The sequence below is a fragment of the Parasteatoda tepidariorum genome, chromosome 6, assembly GCF_043381705.1.
Source record: "Parasteatoda tepidariorum isolate YZ-2023 chromosome 6, CAS_Ptep_4.0, whole genome shotgun sequence".
In the NCBI taxonomy this organism is placed as follows: domain Eukaryota; kingdom Metazoa; phylum Arthropoda; class Arachnida; order Araneae; family Theridiidae; genus Parasteatoda; species Parasteatoda tepidariorum.
In genome coordinates this window covers 25,513,564-25,531,976 of record NC_092209.1, presented here as the reverse complement: position 1 = coordinate 25,531,976, position 18,413 = coordinate 25,513,564, and the positions used below count along the sequence as shown (strand labels likewise).

Sequence of the window (18,413 nt, the reverse complement as noted above, 5' to 3'; positions counted from 1 at the left end):
AAGTAATGTATAGAAAGCATACATTTTACTACCACTTTAAATATAGAAATAAAATTTTACGCCAAATGCGTAAGAGTTGGCAGGTATGTTAAACGAATGTTAGTTCAAAGTGTAACTATTAAGTTTTAATTTTGAACTAAGTAGTGGTGAATTAAATAAATCAAACTATTATTACCATATTCACAGATAAACTGCTAAAGAAATGTTTTGACTGGCAGTATTATTTTTTCACTCTGATTGACTTATATGCTGTCACGGATAGGTTACAGTCGCCGCGAAAGTATTAAATAATAATCTTTTTTTTCTTCTTTTTTTTTTGTAAATTCTGTTACCTTATAGGAAAGATGAGAAGCTTTCCCCTGGCGGTGGAAAATTTCAAGCAATGCCCATATCTGATATTGTAAGTCAGTTGGATTCAGTTCAGGTTCTGTACCTGAGATACAATGGCTTCTTTACGAAAGGAAAGGAAACCTTTGGAATAGCCTCTGTCACCATACAGGATTCGGATGGCAAATATATGTGAGTCACTTCAATTTCATACTCTTTTAGAAATTTTAAGACTATGGAATTGTTTCAATCGGCTCTTTTATATGATCGTCAAATATGAAATTTGTAGTTAAGTTAGTAACAGTTTATAGCTGACTATCTTAACCTTTTATTTCCAAAAATTACACGAGAAAATTGCACGGAAAAATTTTCGAAAAATTTCTTATGTTTAAAAAAATCATTGCGATATCTAAGAATATAAGAAATATTTTTTAAAGTTAACTTCGTTGAAATGGTTGACGAAAGTGAAATGGTAAAGTTAGATTTTTGAGTGAAAAATATTTTTTTAAATTAATTTTCGCACAACCATGAAGTATGAGTTTTTATGTAAAACTACGACATCGCCATCCAAGCGAAATATCTAAGAGTACAACACAACCCCCAGTGACGTACTTGGTCGAGAAAATGTATGGGGATTACCTCTACCTCTTGCTATACGACTCTGTCAAACACAGGGCTGAAAGCCTATATATAACAAGACGGAAAAGATCAAAAACTGGTACGAAAGGCATTTCATTCTAACATTTTTTTCAAGAAACATTAAATTTCTGTAACTACTGTAATTTTTTTACAATTTTAGCGTATCTATAAAACAGCTTCTTTCGTTATAGAAAAGTAGATATAGCTGAATAATTAAAAAAGATAATAGTTTAACTCCTCCCGAAAATATGCTAAAACTGAAATGGGTTTACTACCAGCTTTTCCTCTTTTCCGTCTCGCTTTCAGCCATGGACAAACAACTACTACGCTTATTAGAAAACAAAAGTAACTTTTTATATAAGTTTTGAATCATTTACAAGTAGTCGTGTGAAAAATAACTTTAAATCAAATTTGATATTTTTCCAAAAAGCGTATAAAATTAGCAGGCCTATACAACTATATCATGTTAGTGAAAAAGACAAGTATTTTAAATGGATATCCCATGAATTAAAATTAAGAAATTTAAATTTATTAGTCTCAAACAAAATGTAACAACAACAAAAAAACTTTTAGTAAAAATTTACATAAAAGTTTAGTAAAAGTATATATTTCCACTACAAATATTTTACAATTCATTAATTTGTTTTAAAATTTCAAAATATAAAAAAATGAAACGGGGATTTTAAAAGATTAAAAATTTATAAAAAGCAAATTAAAGGGTGTTTTTTATATCACAAGATCCAAATTTTTAATGATAATATCAAATCTGTGTATAGAAATCTAAATTATATATTTTATATTATTTTATTTTATAACCGTCGTTGAACAGCCGACCCAATTTCATGGGTTTACGACTACTTACGTTCAACTCCGTAGCCTTGCAATTTTGAACCAATCCAGAAGACAAGGAAACTCCTGGATCAGTACCCCCAGAGGNTATTTGGAATAAAGTCCAGGGTAAAAGGATTCGACCAGCAACCTTTACACTAAAGCTATTTATTCTTATTTCTGCTCCCCACGATCTCTTGGATATGGGCCCAGCGCCCTACCGACCAGGCTATCCCGGCCCTTAAATTATATATAAGTAAAATACGAAAAATAAATAATTTCTTTTTATTATTTTACTTGACCATATGTTTGCAAATTGAATTGATTATTTTGTTTACATGCACAGTGCGCAAACCAACAAAACAGAACACCTGGAATAACGTTTGATCTAAAGATCGGATTTTCCCACTCTAGGATACACTATTAATGGTTTGAGAGCCTCACCTCGTATGCTAATTAGTGCAGACAGCAATTTAGGATAGGAAAACAGATGCAAAAAACTTGCTTTCTCAGAATAAACATACCTTTCGTTTCGGATTCTTGACCTTCAAAATATGAGGGGTTGCACCAATCTAGAACATAAGGTCTCAATTCTTTGTTCAGATGAGTGGTCGAAATTTTCGACCCCTTAAGAAGTCGCTCTCCCACAGGAAAGACTTTTCATCGCAAATTCTCTTTCACCTACTTAACTAATTTCAAATTTAAAGTAAGCCGGGATAGCCTGGATGGTAGGACGTTGGACTCGTGTTCGTGAGAACGGGATTTCAAATCTCCCCAACCGAAGAAACCCCGTGTATTGGATGGTGAGTGGTTCACGTTAATTTTGTTGTGGTCACAAAGTCCTCTAATTTCCCATAACAAAGCAATACTTCTGGGGTGAGCCGTGTTGGCACAGGGAATCAAGCGTTCGTCTTCCAGTGAGGTGAACCGGGTTCGAATACCAACAATGGCTGGTCGATACGAATTCCGACTTGCTTCGACCACTGTGCTGACGTAAAATATCCTCAGTGGTAGACGGTAGTCGAATGTGGTAGTCGAATCCCAGCAATGACTAGTCGATACGATTTGTTCACCCGGCTCGCACCAACAACGGTGATGACGTAAAATATCCATGGATCATGGGTTAGATTCCCCTTGTCGTCAGGCTAACTGTGGAAGGTTTTAGTGCTTTTTCTCTCCATGTAACGCAAATGCTGGTTAATTCCATTAAAAAGTCCTCCACGAAGGCAAATTTCTCCCATATTAAATGCAAAGTTTCCTGATCTTCTGGATTGAGTTCAAAATCACAAGGCCACGGAGTTGAACATTGGTAGCCGTAAGCTCAAAAATTGGGGCGGCAGTTCAACGATGGTTGTGAAATAATATAGAATACCTCTGAGCTACTGAATGGACAAATACTGCATCTCTAAAAAAATTTTATTTTCAGTCCTGACTTGATGAAAATTCTCTCCTGAATCCGAAAACCATATTGTTCTTTTTTCAAATGTTTATTTGTTAAATTATTTAACATATAAATTGCCCAAAATGGTTCATTCAGTGATGCAATTAAAGACGGTCCCCGATTGGTTATAACGTCACATGTGCTGAATGAAAACGTATCGCTTCTTACCATCAAGGCTATTTCAATGCTCTTTTAGTTTTGATATCACTTATATCGTTCTCTGTACATTATTAGTTAAAAAATTTTGCGAATTAAATTTACAGTTTTGAGAGCGTGCAAAATAGAAGAAAGATTTTTATTACTTCTAACTGTTTATTTACCTCAAAAATCGTTGAAGATATGCTTATGGAGTTCTTCACAGTGAATCAACATTTCTTTTTGGCTCAGATGAGTGGTGTAGATCACAGAAAAGATTATTTTATTCCTCTTATAAAGTTAAAATAATGCTTAATTACAGCCTAATTACTTATTTAAAATCAGTCATCAGATTGGGTAGTATACATTTAGATATAGAGTGAATGATTTCATTATTCGGAATTGCATTAAAACAAATCAGTGTTTTCATGAACCTAGTCCATTGAAAAATATTTATCCATCATCTATACGATCTTTATGTGCTAATGTTCAAAAATTTAGGTAGTTTTTTTTTTCTAGAGCTAAGAAATTTTATTTTTAGTTAAATTATTTACTAAAGCAGTTTCTTCTTCTTCTTTTTTTTTTACAATGTATTAAGCATTTAAACACACATAAATTCTCATACCTATTCTCAATATTATTCTTTGAGTAAATAGGAATATCGCTATAATTTAAATTATTTTTACTTATAAATTCATAAATTTGAACTCCTCTTTCTGAAATATTGTATATGTTACCGGCAAAGTATGGAGCGCCGGCATTGTATAGAATGATTAGGCATTGTATGGAACGCCTGACGTTTTTAGGCAAAGTATGAAATGTGAGAAGTATTACATACTTTGCCAAGGCATTGTATAGAATGCCTAGGCATTCTATACAATGCCGGATGCTATTTATGCAAAGTATGAAATAAACGTCCTGATGAGGTTATTATGTAAATGATGTGCATGCTACTGTGAATAAGCGAAATCGGTGGTTGTTGACTTTCACCGGTGAATGCTGACAATCACATAGTCGCTTTGGTGAATGTCCGAAATATTTATTACATCCGATTTGATATTTAATTTATTATAGGATATAATTGCATTTATTCGATATTTTAATACTTACTGACGATAGATTAGAAGAAATATCAGTGTTTGGAGTATCGGGCAAATGTGTACAGGGCAATGGCACTTGATCTAAAAAAAACATCAGTGTAAGGTATACCGGGCAATGGCACTTGACCTCAAAAAAAACATCAGTGTAAGGTATACCGGTCAAATGTATACCGTACATACTAGACCTAGTATATATTTCGGACATTTACCAAAGGTCCCGTCTTACTAGTCCTAGTTAAGTGACATTGCCCGGTATACCTTACACTGATGTTTTTGCAAGGTCAAGTGCCACTGCCCGGTATACATTTGCCCGGTATACCCTACACTGATGCTTTTTGAAGGTCAAGTGCCACTGCTCGGTATACCCTACATTGATGTTTCTTCTAATCTATCGTCAGTTAGTATTAAAATATCGAATAAATGTGAAACTACCGATTTCGTTCATTCACAGTAACATGCATTTCGCAAAAATAAAAATATTATCTATATATATATATTTCTCTTACACGGCGATAAAAAAAGGCCTCATTACAACTCCCTGAATGGCAACACTAGAAAATAGACCAATGATTACCGCTAAAAATGTCACATGCCAAATCTAGCTGAGGTGGCTCAACATATAGCGCTTTTAAAAACGGAAACTGAAATAACCAGAGAGCATCAGCTGCGGCAATCTCATACTATTAAGCTAGGCAGAAGTGAGTAGTCTTTGTCGATAGATCTCTATTTTAGTATTTTGTCGAAAGCGCTTTTTTTCACGAATTTATATATTACGAATTTATTTGACGATTTTTGATTTATATCACGAATTTATTTGTTTTACTAGAATTTATTTGTTTATGCAGGTTTTTCCATTGCAATTCACTTATTTCAATTTTTAATAGACTTAATTATAGCCAAAATTTTAACCTTTTTAAAGAGATATCAGTTTTAGAAATTTTATCTTAAGATTTTATACTATAGCACATTTCTAATAGGTTTAACGAATTACATGTCATTTATTTGAATTCAAATTTATTTTAATGACTTAGTATTTACTAAAAAGATGTAATTTTTTTTTTTTTTTTAAAAGTTGTTATATGGATTTGAATAATTGTTCTGAATTCTCAGAATTTTGTACATTTGTAATGTACCTAAGTTAGTAGCGAGCGAAGCGAGCTTAGTTTGCGAAGCAAACCATATAAGATTGAGTTGCAATTTTCGGGGGTTGGCGAGCGTTAGCGAGAAGGGGGCGCAGCCCACTAGTTCTAAAAAAGACTGAGAATACTGTGCCATTGAAAAACATTTACTCAAAATGTGGAAAGAAAATTAAAAAGTTATGCAAAACAAAATTTAAGCCTTTCTTATTAAGGGAAACAAAATTTTCATATAAAAAATATGAAATTAACCTACTTGTTACAGCATGGCAGGCTTGAATGACATTTTGAATTACATTTCATTAAATTTTTCCATGTAAATTTCATTAAGTTCCGCCATTTCCATATAGCACAGTAAGAAAATAATTTTTGCTATTAGTCAAAAGTCACGAGCCACGCGTTAAAAGTCACGAGCCTTACCAATTGATATTTGAAACGAATCGGAGATGTATTTTATACTTTGCCGTTTTTCATTTGGCAATCTATAGAATGCCTAGGAAATGTGTAAAATATAAATCATTTCATACTTTGCCGGCTAATTTTAGGCATTCTATACAATGCCTAGTCATTCTATACAATGCCTAGTCATTCTATACAATGCCGGATTTCATAATTTGCCGGTAACATATATACAAAGTATGGTTGTTGTTAATTTATCTCCAGAGACTATTTGTTAGTGTTTGCAAAGAAGAATTCTGAAATGGTAAAATTAATGCACTATGTAATTTTAATGAAAAAATCTAAACAAAATAATAGGAAAAAAAATATCAAGTTAAGAAAATTCAGCTTCACCGAAAGCGAATCAACACTTTCAAGAATCTAATCTATTGAAATATATCGGTCCATCATCACCGCTTATTCTCTTCATGTAATTTAATTCAACCGCATAATTTCAGCAAATATCCTTAAGCTAGACGTTTTTGTTTCACTAAAGCTAAAAATTTAAAAAAAAAAAACATTATAAAATTAAAAGAATTTGCAATTCCCATTTTTAATTATTTATTGAATAATTAAATAGACATTTGTGTTAATTTCTTTTCTAAACATTTTTATTCTTTGAGTAAATAAGAATTTTGCTATGGCGAAAAATATTTTTGATATTCATTTATAAAATTTAATTCCTGTTTCTGTGATGAAGAACTAAATGTGCTTGATTTCAATACTCTAATAACATAGAATAATGCAATTAAAAAAAAGTTAATCAAATTTACTGGAATATAATAATTTCTGTTACTTCTTTTGACTTAAAATTTCTTTTTCAAAGTATTAATTAAAAGTTTTACTGAGATCACAAATTTTTTAAAAGGCTACTGCTACACTAAAGATAATTCGCTGAGCTGAAGTTTTTTTCTTTTTTTTCTTCTTTCTGTATTCTGACCAAACTATTGGGACCATATTTCTCAAACTACGGCTACCCGCTATAGTGTGGAGATCAGAAATTCGAGACCGTCGAAAAAAAGGTGTGTTTATTCAGAGAAAGTACGTTTCTGTGCCTGATATCTTGAGGTCACCCCTTCGAGTCATTAAGATTGAATCTTATTACGTGAAAATCTGATTATTAGATCAAAAGTTATTCAAGCTGATTCGTTTTTTTTTTTCTGTAACATACATTATTACTTTTCTGGCAGTTAAATTTGAGAGGAGCAAATTGGGCGAAAATTAACTAGGTTATTTGCGCCGGTGCGATTTAAATCAATCTCAACCTGAAATCAGAACAGCGTTAGAAACCAAAAACAAAACAAAGTTGCTCAGAGTAATTTAAATGATGACTCAAAATATGAGCGTATACAAATTGTTTGAAAAGTTGAAATTATTTTTCAGATTTAAGAGTTGTGCAGATCCCGTCATTCTCACCGACCAGAAGTACCATACTTTGAAGCAAACGGATGCCAACTGCTGATGAGAATACTGTGGAATTAAAAGAACGAATGAGAATCATGTTTTTTTTAAATAAGATTAATGGTCTTTCTGCTCAATATTGTAAAGAAAAACTGTTAACTGATTGCATACTTCATATAATTCAATGTAATTCAGCGTTTTAAATTCCAATAAGAATAACTTTTAATAAAATGCTGAAATGCGTTCTGTTCTCTTCTTTATTTTTCAAATAGGGGAAGTGTGGGCATAATGTCTTAATTAAGAGTTCTTGAATTTTTACTATACTTTTACATATGGTAGGGCACTGGACTCATGTCCAAGAGTGTTGTAAATGGTGACTGATGCACATTAAATCTGTCGAGTCGCAAAGCCCTCCTTATAATAAATCAATACCTCTGGGGGTACTGATCCAGGAGTTTCCTTGTCTTCTAGATTGGCTCAAAATTACACGGCTATGGAGTTGAACATTGGTACTCGTAAACTCAAAATTGGGTCGGCTGTTCAACGACGGAAATAAAATAAAATAAAATACTTTTACATGAAGGCCGGGATATCCTGGTTGGTAGGGCACTGGAGCCATGTCCAAGAGTTCGTGGGTTCGATCCCAGGCCGAACGAAGACTCCCGGCGCATTAAATGGTGACTCATGCACGTTAAATCTGTCAAGTCTCAAAGTCCTCCATGTTCCCATAACAAATCAAAACCTCTGGGGGTACTGATCCAGGAGCTGCCTTGTCTTTTGGATTGGGATCAAAATTGCAAGGATACGGAGTTGAACATTGGTAGTCGTATACCCAGATTTACTTTCGGCTGTTCAACGACGGTTATAAAATAAAAATACTTTTACATGAGCTGTGGTGGTTCAGAGGATAGAGCTTTCGCCTTCCAACTGGTTCGAGTCCCAGCGATGACAGGTCAATACGAATTCCGCACCCGACTTGGACCAGCAGCAGTGTTTGCGTAAAATATCCTCAGTGGTAGACGGATCATAGGTTAAAGTACCCTTCCCTTTAGGCTAACCATGCGAGATTTTCGTGATTTTCCTCACCATATAACGCAATTGCGGGTTAGTTGTTCCATCAAGAAGTCCTCCTCGAAGACCCAATACTTCATCCAGGAGCTCTCTTGTCTTCTGGATTGGGTTCAAAATCACAAGTCTACGGAGTTGAACGTTAGCTGTTGTAAGCCAAAAAAAAATGGGTCGACTGCTCAATGACGGACGTGACTCACGGACGAAAGTACTTGCTTAACACGTTCACGCGGGGTTGACCCACCGGTGGGTCATGCTAGATTGTCTCATCTTGGNAGTGTCTTAGAAAAATCATAAATAGTCCTCCATGTTCCCATAACAAATCAATACCTCTGGGGGTACTGATCCAGGAGCTGCTTTGTCTTTTGGATTGGGATCAAAATTGCAAGGATACGGAGTTGAACATTGGTAGTCGTATACCCAGATTTGCTTTCGGCTGTTCAACGACGGTTATAAAATAAAAATAAAAATACTTTTACATGAGCTGTGGTGGTTCAGAGGATAGAGCTTTCGCCTTCCAACTGGTTCGAGCCCCCGAATTCCGCACCCGACTAGGACCAGCAGCAGTGTTTGCGTAAAATATCCTCAGTGGTAGACGGATCATAGGTTAAAGTACCCTTCCCTTTAGGCTAACCATGCGAGATTTTCGTGATTTTCCTCACCATATAACGCAATTGCGGGTTAGTTGTTCCATCAAGAAGTCCTCCTCGAAGACCCAATACTTCATCCAGGAGCTCTCTTGTCTTCTGGATTGGGTTCAAAATCACAAGTCTACGGAGTTGAACGTTAGCTGTTGTAAGCCAAAAAAAAAATGGGTCGGCTGCTCAATGACGGACCTGACTCACACGGACGAAAGTACTTGCTTAACACGTTCACGCGGGGTTGACCCACCGGTGGTCGCGCTAGATTGTCTCATCTTGGCAGCGCACCGGAGTAAAAACTGGTAACAATAAATTTCATTTTTTAGTTTTTTTCCGGGAATAATAAAAATCCGTAACTACCAATTGTTTTTAACAGATGCAATTTTTATAATGAATTGCTTCTTCGGCGTGATAAATTTCCTTACAGTGAATTGTTGAGAATAGATTAACTCCTCCCGAATATTATCTAATATTGAAATAGTTCTTCTACCAGTATTTTCTCTTTTCCCGAACCAGTATTTTCACTTTTCCAGGCGTGAACGTGTTAAAATATTCTCAGTGGTAGACGGATCATGTTTTAGAGTCCCCTTTGGCTAACCGTGGGAGGTCTGTATGGTTTTAATTGCCATATAACGCAATTGAGGATTAGTTCCATAAGAAAAAGTCCTCCACGTAGGCAATTTTCTCCCATTACTTGAACTAAAAGTTAGCTTATCTTATGGATTGTGTTAAAAATTCAAAGCTACGGAGTTGAACATTGGCAGTCGTGAACCCAAAAATTGGGTCAGCTGTTTAATGACGGTTATAAAAAAAATGCTTTTACAAATATCAAAATTATAAATCTACATTTAACAGTATAGTAGTAACACAATTACAGTGATTATGAACTATTTTCTGTTGTAGTTTCTGAAACTTGCTTTGTTTTACATTATGCGCGTTTTAGTTATTATTGTAAGGCAATTTTCCCTACAACTTAGGTAAGAAACCTCATATTGCAACAAAATTTTAAATCTATTTAGTTAGGCTGATAGGTTCATCTATTAGATAATATAGATAAAACTGACAGCAGTTAGCCTATTTAATTAATTTTCTATTAGATTAGTTTTCTATTAATTAAGACATAAAAGATTAATTTTCTATTATTTTGTCATATTATTTGCTAACATAGAATAATTTATTATTGTATTCTATCTTTTTTTATCCCTTAACGGTGTCGGGAAAATGAAGCGTAAAACAATCATTTTAGTATATTATTAATTGTTCTCAAAATAGAGCTAATACGTAATAGAACGAAAAAATTGCCTTTATGTGCAATTTACATTTTTTGATTTAATACATTCTAATTTTTCTACTCTTATCTTTTTTCCACCATAACTTGTTGTTTTTATTTCCCTTTTTTATTACTCTGGGATCCAATAAAAAGCATAAGACCATAATATTTTAATAAAATGTATGATAAAAGCATCTTGTTGATATAAATTTGGTTCATTAATATCTTGAGCTGCATAATTACTGTTCAAAATGTTTTTAGAGTCACGTGGAATGTTTTTAGCTCTTCGGATGGTAGTTTTGTGTTAATAAAGATTGAATTTTAAAAAAATAAATGCTTGTTTATTTCGGTATCTCGTTGAAACAAGTCCCTGAGGGAAAGTGGCGATGGCGATCGTTCATGATCTTCGTCATGAGTATTTTCAAATTGCCGAGAAAAAACACAATGTAAATTAGGGCATCCGATCTCCAGTTTACGTTCATACATCCAATCGGGACAAATATGAGTCAGAATTCATCGTTTGTATTAAGAAAAATCAAAAATTATAACACCGAGAAACATTTTTTTCTCTGTTGCATGAGATTTTCTTAACAGATTTTTGATATTTTCACGTCGTTTATTTCAAATCTGTAATCAGTTTCTCTCTGCAAGCTACAGTTTTTATGGAATTTAATAATATATTTATCACCAGGACTTTTTTAAATTAATTCTAGTTAATACTAAGTATCCTCTCTTCTCTGCTACGTAGGATGTAGCAGAAAGAAGGTGATAATGCATTTCAGTTTATGATGCATTATAGAGGAAACTAACGTACTTTCTTTTCATATACTCTCCACACACTAATAGTGGAAGCATGCGAAGATTTTGCCATAGGTATAGAGTTCTGCTCTACGTCACCTGCAGTCCATTTTGATTGCCAATAGTGAATCTTCTAACTTCATTTTCTGTTGGCGTTCTTCTTGATCTATCTGTAACGTGTCCATGTTTTTAATTCAAAATCGTAGTTAATTCATATCGTGGAACAAACCGATTGGTGATTAAAATTGGCTACAAGTGGCGTATACCCGAACTCTCTGCCTATGGAAACGCTTCGCATGCTCTCACCAGTAGCGTGTGGAGAGTCATAGGAGAAAGACCGTTGTTAGTTTTTGTCTTGATTTTCAAATTGATTAAAACTTTTAAGTTAGAAAACTATGTGGAACTGAAAACTACATAGAGCGTAGCTCTAAAAGAAGGCGTTGTAGAAATTTAAAAAATTAATTTTGACAATTAAATACGAGAAATATTATGAAAGGGGAAAATATCGTAGTACATTCTTAACAACTGAGAGGAGAGGGAAGGGTTAACACCATGGAACCGGTCTTCTCCCCAGATGGCGTGTTGAAGCATTGCAATCGGGTCTCTATCTTTTAAGGAATTGGTAACTAATTTTAAACCATAGTTTCTACTACAGAATGGCAACAAGGAGATGATAACGTCAGATCAATGGGCTTTTCGCACTGTGATTGGCTGTTGAGTATCACTCATGGTTGCAAGAATTTGGGANAAAATCTAACGCGTGGTATTCACAGATATTTAATAAAATTCATTAATCTTTTTTAAATTTCATGAAATTTTTTTATATACTGCTATGAAACATACACTAATATTATAAATCTTTAATTAATAAGAATTACCTGTAATTAAAACATTCATGATGATAAAATATGAAATCCCGCACAGCCAAATACAGAAAATGGCTTCCTCTAACAATAGCTTTTGTTTAAACAACGCCAATAGTTTTGGCGAAAAAGTTTGGCATAGTACAGATTATACAATCAATATAGGGTTATAAGAAGATTGATGGATAAAAGCTAGAGTTAAGCTCACTCCGCCCAGTTACCAATTCCTAAATTGACCAAATATCATTGCAATCGCGATACGAACTAAAGTGCATAAACTATATATAGTGAGAACGGTCTCTTAATCTTAGGCAAGCTGCTTCTCATGCATATGCGTCTGTTCAGCGGGAAATGTCATTTTAATATATCAAAATCTCTTTTATTTTAAATGGCAACAAATAAAAATCTCCGGCGTCTGCTTTCAAAAATATTTATATTTACGTAGTTTGTTTTGGATTTGAGCCTTATATATTAATTAAAATTTAAATTATACCTGAGCTCTAAAATGTCGATGAAAGACAAATTAGATGCAGTTGAAAGTGTACGAATCGATGATGGAACATTTAAATACATTTTAGTCAAAGTTTACGATCCTGATGATGAGGATGGGACAATGAAATATATTGTTCGTGGATCCGGTGATGCTGAATTTCATGGTAATGAATAAAATAAAATATTAAAATTAATTGAATTTTTGATCTATTTGCCTAATCTAAAAGTTTATGTAAGTGGTATCTATTAACGTACGCTATATCTTGACTCATTTAAAAGTGCAAAGTTATTTAATGTCAATTATTTACATAAATTATTGCATAGTTATATAGCATTCATAAGTAATGAGGGCAGTATTAGAAAATTTTCAAAAAGTGGAAGTTGTACCAGTCATGTCCTCAAAAAACCATTTTTGACATAATTTTTAATAATTGTCAAAAAACACAAAATTTTGCATAAGAAACTAATTGTTCTAAATTTTGAATGCACTCTGTAATCCGAGTTTATTTTTCAGTTTTGAATGAATAACACCGAAATTCTAAAATATTCTTTTGATTGATGCTGCTATGCATATACTATTATTATGTGGACACAGTAAAACTATTAAAACATACCATATATTATGTATTGCAAAATTTGATCTCATAACTTTGCAAAATATTGGTTACAAAAATAAATTAATAAAACATTTACGTATATGCATTGACTACAAATATTAAGAAAAGAATTTCCAAAGTTGAGCTCAGACAATTGTTGAAAACCACTTTACTTTTTCTAAAGAAACTAACTATACAAACTAGAAAATTAGCTATAGTGTTTTAAAGAATTAAAATCAGTATTTAATAATAAATAGATTACAATTAATAGCTTATAGTTATTATCTGTAATATAATCTGAATGGTTATATTACAATATATCAAAAAAATTATAATCTTAAATTATAAATAGTGTCATGTGTTTTGAAAAAGTATTTAATAATTTTGCTATATTTTTCATACATGATATACAGGGTTGAGTTTTTGACGTCAAAAAGTAGTTNTATATTACTATATATCAAAAAAATTATAATCTTAAATTATAAATAGTGTCATGTGTTTTGAAAAAGTATTTAATAATTTTGCTATATTTTTCATACATGATATATAATATGAATCATATATAAATAGTCATAATATGAATAATTATAGATGTTATTACAATGCAAGTATTGTGTTGTGCACGATTCAAGTAGCTGTGCAGTTTGACTTCTAATAAAGTGTCTCAAATGATAGAAAAGAAACATGTCACAGGTTTTTGACAGTTTTTGATATTTTTTCGATGGGATTTGATGTCAAAAATCCAATCCTGAATGAATGTGAAAATCAAAGCGACCAAAATGTCAATTTTTAATCATGAAAATGGAGAACATTTAAGTACAACGGGTGACATTTTTAACTAGTATACCATGCAATATTAAATTAAATTTTAAAAAACACGTGAAACTATGTTTAAAAAAACCCACATCTATCTAGTTACTCAAAATATACGAAAAAGGATTTTATAAAAGTATTAATATTAAATAACTTGGTGAAAAGAAAGTTCAAAGATATTTTTAAAAAAATTGTTTTTTCGAATGAAATATATTGTTTTTGTCTTATTTAACTATTCAACCTACATTTATTTTGATGAGTTATTAAATTTCGCATATTTTAGTGGTTGAAGGTATTAAGTGGCAATCTTTGAATGATTTTGATGTAGCAGAAAGTTTTAAGTGCATTTGTAAGCATGCAGTCAACCTTAGAAAACCTCCTCAGTAAATGATAAAACCTAAACTGTGATTATTTTGAAGAATAGTTTAAATGTGAGTCAGATATAGTGATTTTGACAATCATAAGCTTCTGTATAAGGGGGATATTTCCATATTGATGGTTTCCATATTCCTATCATAATTTAAGCGTAAATGTGTTTTTTTAACTTACAAAGAATTTGTATTTGTTTCTACCCAGGAAAAGACTTTTATGTTGATACCTACGCCAAAAAAACTGACAAATTGCGGCAACAATCGGGCAATGACGTGTCAGAAACTAAAAAAAAACTTCCCAGAAAAGATCAAACTGAAATGGTATAATTAGTGGTCAACACCCAAGCAAAACTCTATTCTACTTATATAAATATATATCTTTTTTTAAATTTTTGCAAGTTGAGAAACCTTTTGGCGATTAAGCCATTGTAATTGGTTTCGACACCAATATGGAAATTTTCCTGTGTACAAGAAATAAAGCAAAGCATAATCTTTATTTCTTACTGTTAACAAAGTTTTAAAACTTGTTTACTCAAAGTCTCTAGCATATCTATTAGAATCTTCATCCACTTATCTCATTATATATTCCCTTGACTATGTGTGAAATGAAAGAGACATTTTTGGATTCACACGAAAAATTTAAAAACAAAGCCTGCCTATCAATGTTTCTTTTTCACATTTTATTGATTTTAACGACAAGTAACTTTTTTGGAAGATTTTTATCTGATTCATGTATATTTAAGTACAATACATTTTATTTTGACCGTATTTCATAAAATAACCCATTTGATTTTTTTATTTATAAATATTTCACTAAATTTTAGGTGATATCTATGAAGTTACAACTCCAGCCATTGAAGCACTTGGTTTAGAGTGTGAGTGTGTTGGAGGAGGACGTATTAAACACAACCCTTCAGAGAAAACCATTCATGTGTATGGATATTCACAGGTAATATTTGATAATGAAAACTTTTCCAATTCTTAGCAATGTCTAATATGTCATGTCATCAGTCATTATTGACTTACAAAGCATTTAAAACATATGACATAAAATACAAACACAAGAAATTAAGAATCACTGTATAAGCTTAAAAATGTTAGCTGTTTTCCGTATTACTGAAATGTTTGAATTCTCCCCCTGATTTACATTTTTCATAGTTCTGTTTCTAAAAAAAGATTCATTAAACAAAGCTTAATGGTTGCGTTATTAACATTTTTAAATCATCATATGTAACATAATTTTAAGCAACATGATAAATAAATACTTTTCCAATTTAATTGCAAAATTTAATATCTTTCTTGTCTCAGTTTTTCTCTAAATTTTCATTGCTGTGCCTGCCATTACTGCTTGTGATGTGTTTTGTGTTCTAATATTTTTTTCTTGGTATTTTATATTCAATTTATTATGTTGCAATATATTGTTATGGATGGGTGACCGTTTAAAACTAAGCACACATGGCGCTAAAGGTTAAAATTCATCGTAAGACTTCCGGGTTACTACTTCCGACTGATTTTTCAATCTAACTTGGAACAAAACGAGCAACAAATGAATTCAGAAGACTGCAAACTTGCTACGATTCTACACAAAAAAATAACAAATGTTGCTATTTTACACAAATATAGCCTAATAAGGGATAACACTCAAAAATTGGCTAACCTGTTGTTATTTTTGGATAACATGAATGCAGGTGAAGTCTTCTGAATTCATTTGTTATTTGTTTCTGAAAGTTAAATGGAAAGAGCGTGTAATATTGAAAACATAACACATATAACAATATTAAATGGTGCGCTTTTAGGTCTAAAAATCAATCGGAAGTAGGAATCTGGAAGTCTTATGACAAATTTCAACTCCTATTGCCATCTGTGCTTAGTCTAACATGATCAACCATCCATATAAACAAGCTACTCCCTAAAGAAATCATTTCAAGTATGCTAGTGCCTGGCTCTCTAGCATTAAAACAAAATTAATGTCTTGAAAATTTCTGTTTTTTTTTTCCTGAAAAGGTCAAAAAAATTTCCAAAAAGATGAGAGAAATTGTTTAATTTTAGCAAAGTGTTATTAAAAAAAAAATTCTGTATACTTTACCTTTAAAAACAAAAAAAAAATAATTAAATTATTGCACAAAATGTTCTCTCACTCTCTTTTTTAAATGCCTCCCTTGCAGAATTTGTTCACTTTTGTAATTGTTTATTTTGTGCAAAATAAAACTTAGATTTGCTTAATTTTACCTTAGTTTGATGTAAATAACTTATGGATTTCTTTTTAACCTTTATAGGATTACTGAAATAAAAAGAAATGCATATCTGTACGTTATTATGTTTGATTTCAAAGATTAAATTATATTAATTTGTGTAGCATCTTATTTCTAAATCAAAATCTAAAAGTGTGGATAGTGATACTTTATCCTAGTAAATTGTTGTAAGTATTTTTTCTTTTCTATAAGGTCTCTATAGTTAGTTCTGATTCCTAATAGTTTTGGTAGTAAATTGTCATAATGCATAAAATTTTTAAATAAATTCCTAATTTTAAAATTTTAGTTTTAAAATGAATATTTCCTTACTTTTTTTTCTTCTTTTCATATTGAAGAATATATGCTAATTTAATATAAGGTTCATGTTTCACAGCATTCTTTAATTTTGTTTTTTCTCTGATAGGGATATGGTAGAGCTGATCACCTTATAACTTGCAGACTTTTGAAAGAAAAATATCCAGATTACACCAAAATAGACTTTTCAAATGATGGTTACTGAAAAAAAAGAAAGAGATGAAATTTCATTATGAAGTATTGGCCACTCAAATGTTTTAAGTTATTGTTGTGTTGGTGAAAAATAAATTATTGACTTTCTTGTTTTATTCAGCTTCTACTTTACTATTTATTTAATTTCATTTAGTTCTTGTATGTTAAAGATAAAATATCCCACTGCACCCACTTCCCAGTTCTCTAGAGCTTTTAAGTTTTGTACAGGTTTGTCTGCCACATAGCAATAATTTTTTTAAAAACAAAAACTGTCCTTTTATGGAGCTAACTAAGATTTATATATAGAGAGAGATTTTTAAGGCTGTTTTTCAAAAAATTCAGGCAAGCTTTAGCTAGCACTTTCTTTGCTTATTCTTAAAATAGCGCAAAACATAAATATGGAGAAAAGGTGCGGTTTTGTGAAAATAAAAAACTTTGTAGTCTATTTTTTTAATATTTAAAAATCTACTCCAATGCTGCATTATCTGGGCTAACAAAAATCTGCAAAAATAAGTATAAGGCATTAATTTTTAAAAAATGTCGCCAATTTGGTGATTTTTAAAAAAGTTTAATAACTTTTATGTTATTTGTACATTTGAAAGCCTGGATAATTCTTCACGGCAAAATGGCATATATAGTTTAGAACTATAGCTTTGCTTCGCGTGTAAGGCACTTAAACTGTGGCTTTTTTATTTTCCTTTGCGAAAGTTTTCATAAACGATATTAACAGTAAATAAACAGGTTACCAAAATTTATTGCAATTGTAATTTGTGACTTATTTAACAATAATATAAAAATATATGACGTTTTAATATACCTTATTAAATACGTACTCATTTTGTCTAATTTTAACAGTCAGTACGATAATATGGATTTTATAGAATTTAAAAACCATTAAAAGTAATTTTCATGTGACTGCCAATTCCTCAGGATAATAACATTAGTTAGAAATACTGTAAAAAATGTTTAATGCCAGCTTTGATGAGTTGAACTGAAATGAAATGTTTTGATATTTCAGGGTGGCACAGAGTAAGGAAAAGTGAAGGAAATTTATCAATCTGTAAAGAAAAAAAAAACAGGGAATTTAATTGAAAAACCTAAAAGAGTCTTTGAGAATCTATAAGTTCAATATTTTTTTCCAAAAGACTGTTTTTTTTCTAACATAACTTTTTTTAAAAATTGTTTATTTTCTACTCAAATAATTTTTTTATAAGTGTTGTGTGATATATTTTATGAATAAGGAGTAATTGAAAAACGAACAATAAAATAAATGCCACTAGTTATAAAAAGCAAGAAAATTTAATAAAATCATTATGTC

General features: G+C 31.6%; 2 protein-coding genes across 2 annotated transcripts in view; both read left to right on the top strand.

Moving 5' to 3' along the window:
* LOC122268220 (pancreatic lipase-related protein 2-like) overlaps positions 1 to 7,688 on the top strand; it is a 32,243-nt gene extending 24,555 nt beyond the window's left edge. The window contains exons 7-8 of the mRNA XM_043052975.2: positions 340 to 519; positions 7,428 to 7,688. Of these exons, the coding sequence (XP_042908909.1) occupies positions 340 to 519; positions 7,428 to 7,506 (259 nt within the window). The 3' untranslated portion in view covers positions 7,507 to 7,688. The remainder of the gene's footprint in view (positions 1 to 339; positions 520 to 7,427) is intronic.
* Positions 7,689 to 12,476: 4,788 nt separating this feature from the next.
* Positions 12,477 to 17,211, top strand: LOC107440439 (14 kDa phosphohistidine phosphatase). The gene is made up of 3 exons (XM_016053355.4): positions 12,477 to 12,741; positions 15,182 to 15,306; positions 17,013 to 17,211. Exons 1-3 carry the CDS (start codon positions 12,591 to 12,593, stop codon positions 17,106 to 17,108), a joined length of 372 nt encoding a protein of 123 aa, XP_015908841.1. The 5' UTR covers positions 12,477 to 12,590; the 3' UTR covers positions 17,109 to 17,211.
* The last annotated feature ends 1,202 nt before the right edge of the window (positions 17,212 to 18,413 follow it).

Coding starts and splice junctions, on each gene's coding strand:
- LOC107440439 (XM_016053355.4), top strand. CDS start 12,591: ATGTCGATGAAAGACAAATTAGATGCAGTTGAAAGTGTACGAATCGAT. Junction 12,742..15,181: donor CGGTGATGCTGAATTTCATG/GTAATGAATAAA, acceptor ACTAAATTTTAG/GTGATATCTATGAAGTTACA. Junction 15,307..17,012: donor ATGTGTATGGATATTCACAG/GTAATATTTGAT, acceptor TTTCTCTGATAG/GGATATGGTAGAGCTGATCA.